The sequence below is a fragment of the Miscanthus floridulus genome, unplaced genomic scaffold, assembly GCF_019320115.1.
Source record: "Miscanthus floridulus cultivar M001 unplaced genomic scaffold, ASM1932011v1 fs_742_2_3, whole genome shotgun sequence".
Classification (NCBI taxonomy): Eukaryota; Viridiplantae; Streptophyta; class Magnoliopsida; order Poales; family Poaceae; genus Miscanthus; species Miscanthus floridulus.
Window position 1 is genome coordinate 5494 of NW_027097204.1, and position 3298 is coordinate 8791.

The 3298-nt window shown below is 51.3% G+C and overlaps 1 protein-coding gene across 1 annotated transcript; it reads left to right on the forward strand.

Moving 5' to 3' along the window:
* The first annotated feature begins 310 nt into the window (after positions 1 to 310).
* LOC136532931 (uncharacterized) lies at positions 311 to 2113 on the forward strand. Its single transcript, XM_066525504.1, has 2 exons — positions 311 to 442; positions 1526 to 2113. Exons 1-2 carry the CDS (start codon positions 311 to 313, stop codon positions 2111 to 2113), a joined length of 720 nt encoding a protein of 239 aa, XP_066381601.1.
* The last annotated feature ends 1185 nt before the right edge of the window (positions 2114 to 3298 follow it).

Here is a 3298-nt window from a genome sequence, read left to right on the forward strand (position 1 = left end):
TCGGTCTCCACAACGTTGTGGCGACCACTGGCCACCTTCTGGCACTATGCATGGTTCAGCCGCCCACGGACAGTGAGTTCATGGGGGCAATTGAACACGATATGGAGACTCTCCACAAGCTCCTCACGTAGGAGCCAGGATCGTCCTCTAGCTCTAACTCCAGCAGGGGGAGTCATCACCCTTCCCGAGAATGCTTCATGGCGCAAACCCCCGAGGGGTGCGTCAAAAGCGTCTCCGAGGAGGAGGCAACCCGACAAGCAACCCTGATGGCAGGTCTGGGGGGGAGGCAGCGGCCCCATCTCACTTGAGGATGGAGCAGCTGAGAGCCTGGAAGCTGGAGATCGATGAGGCCGAACAAGGGCTCGTGTGGGAGTACGTGGACATCAATCGCGAGATCGAACGCCGCAAAAATGGTGGGCGCGCGCACGCCATGGCCCACACTGTACACCAAAGGATCCTCACCGATGACGAGACCCTCCCTCACTTCGTTCAAGCGAGCCAAAACATCACCGCTGTGATGACCTTGCTGCACGGCCTTCTAGAGGCCACAACGTCTGAGGATCGCCGAGCCCACCGAGAAATTTGTACGTTGCTCGAGCGTGCGGCGGCGTAGCAGGTGGAAAGCTCATTGTCTCGACGATGCGAGCCCGGCGCCAGCCAGCGCATGCCCTCGGTGCATCCCGCCAAGGACACGTCCGTTCACCAGACACCGCTAGGCGGCAGGTAGCACACCGCTGTCCCGGTACATCAACATCTCGGCCACAACCGCGATGTGCGTAGCACCATCGATGCCCACAGGCGCACCCACGGCGACGCAAGGGAAGGAGCCTGCCACGGCTATCATCCTTGACGTGGCGGATGCTACGACAGTGGCGAGGACTGGAGCTAGAGCCCCGGCCTGCCAGGCCCTCAGGCCTTCAGCTGACACATCCTCAACGCTGCTTTCCCATCAAGGTACCTGTAACACCCCGGTGTTATGCCTGCATCTAGGCACTGCTAATCATACATGTCATGCATCATCAAGCATCCTAATCCTACATGCATGATCTTGCATATAACAACTGAAATATTTCTTCGAAACATACGAAACATGTTTGTGAAAAGAAAATGATGCATACACTTATTAGAGTTGTTTTGCTCTGATTCTTGCTTGCTAGTTGAGTAGAAACTGTTGGTTATGCTTGTAAATCATCTAGAATTGTTTAGCACAATTTTTGGAGCAATGTTTGTATTCAAATTAATTCAAAATTTTGCTTCCAAAGTAATTTCCCAAAATTAGGGTTTTGAGTTAAAAATTTAACTTTGATTCTATAATTTAAAATCTAGATAGAATTGGACTTTGGTCATAAAAGCAAAGTTGTAGAGAATTTAATTCTAAGCAACTTTCATTTTTGGTACATTTTCAAAAGAGGTCATTTTCTTGCTCAAATTAATGTTTGAATGATGGCATTTAAAAAAATTCTTGAAAATAAATTGAAAATCTTCATTTCCTTTTTCCTGGGCCGCCGCCTCGCTTTCGGCCCAGCCGCACAGGCGGCCCGGCCTGCCTCCGCGCCCGCCGCCCGCTCAACCGCCTCTGCCTCGGCCCAGCTGGCTCGCCGCGGCCCAGCACCGCGCCGCGCCCGGCCTGCCTCCGCGCGCCTGTCCGCGCCGCGCCGCGTCGTGCCCCGACAGCGTCAGAGCGCGCTCGCCGCGTGGCCGCCCTGCGCTGGCAACGCCCGCCGCGCGGCAGCCAAGGCCTGGCTTCACCTCCACGCGCGCGCCTTCTTCTGCCCCGCAGCGCTGCCTCCTCCCCATTACTCCTCCCGCTCTCTCAGCCGCAGAGCAGCAGCAGCAGCTTCCGCCCGCGCGCAACGCGAGCTCGCCACTGCCGCCGCCGCTGCCTCAACGGCAGCATACCCCTCCCACGCCTCCATTCCCCGATTCACGCTGCCAACAGCTCCGCCTAGCCTCCCTGCTTCGCTTGCGTTCGCTTGCCGCCGTCGTCGTCGAGGTAAGAACCAAGCGCGGCCGCCTCCTTCCTCTCCGGCGAGAGCACCGCCGCGGCCAGGTGGCTCGTCACGCCGCCGGGCCACCTCCTCCGTCCCAGCCGTTGCGGCTCGGCGTGGCGTAAGCGCTGGCACTGCCTGCGCCACCGGGAGGGCTTGCCGCCGGTGAGCACCGGCCGGCGGAGCGCCTCCCCTGCTCTCGGTCGCTGACCGGCAGGGCCCAGCCGCAGTGGCGTGGCCTTGCCCGGCCGAGCTGGGCCAGGCTGGCTTGGGCCGAGCCCCGAGCCAGGCCGCTGCTCGCCCCCTTTCGCTCGGTCTGAGCAGGCCGGCTGTGGCCGTGGGCCAGTTCATTTCCACGGGCCGGCCCAGTAGCATTTAAATGATTTGTTTTCAATTTATTCATTCTTATTTGAAAACAGAAATGGTTTGCAAAATATTTGGATACTCAAAGTTGCTCCAAATTTGTTGAAACAAAATTTGCTAGGTTCCTTATTACCAGATCTACTTGGGAAAATTATTGCATGTCATTTTTGAGATACTTTTCTATAGGATTTTATTTAATCTTGAATATTGCTGATAACTTGAAAAATATGTAGAAAAATATATAGGCTTCATAAAAATATGATTTCAAGTTTGTTAATCTTCTTAGGTCATGTACTTCCTAGGAAAAATAAGTTTCATGCATGTGCTGTGGAAAACTTTGGAGGTGTAGTTCAAGTGCCTTTAATGGCTGATTTTTGTTATTTTTGCTAGAGAGCAAACTTTGTATAAAACATGCATGTGGTAATTTTTGTACAGTCATTATATGCTATTAAGAACCTAGGAAAAATACTAATTCTGTTGTTTGACACTTTTCATAGTACAAAGTAATTTCATGCTCATTTTTATGCTATAGCTTGTCATTTTTGTGTAGGATAGTTTGCTTATCCAAATGCTATGAAATTTTTATGGTAGTCTGCTTAGAGTAGTACTATGCTACTGTAATTTTCTTAGATTTTTAGGAGCATCAGAAATATAGGTTGCTATTCAAACCTATTATCAATTAGGGTTTAAGCAAGTGTTGCTTTAAGTGTGATTAAGAAATTAGTAAAGCTTTGGTGTATCTTTGAAGCATTTCATAAGATAGATTAACTTAACATATTAGTAGTAGAAGAGAATGCAGTAGATGACATGTGCTTGTAGTATAGTTCTTTGATGATGTTGACTACCTTGCATTTAAACATATCCATTGCATCCATCTCCTTCGATGCACCGTTTGCATAATCCCTTACGCGCATTGCATCATACAGGATCGCAAACCGAGAACCCAG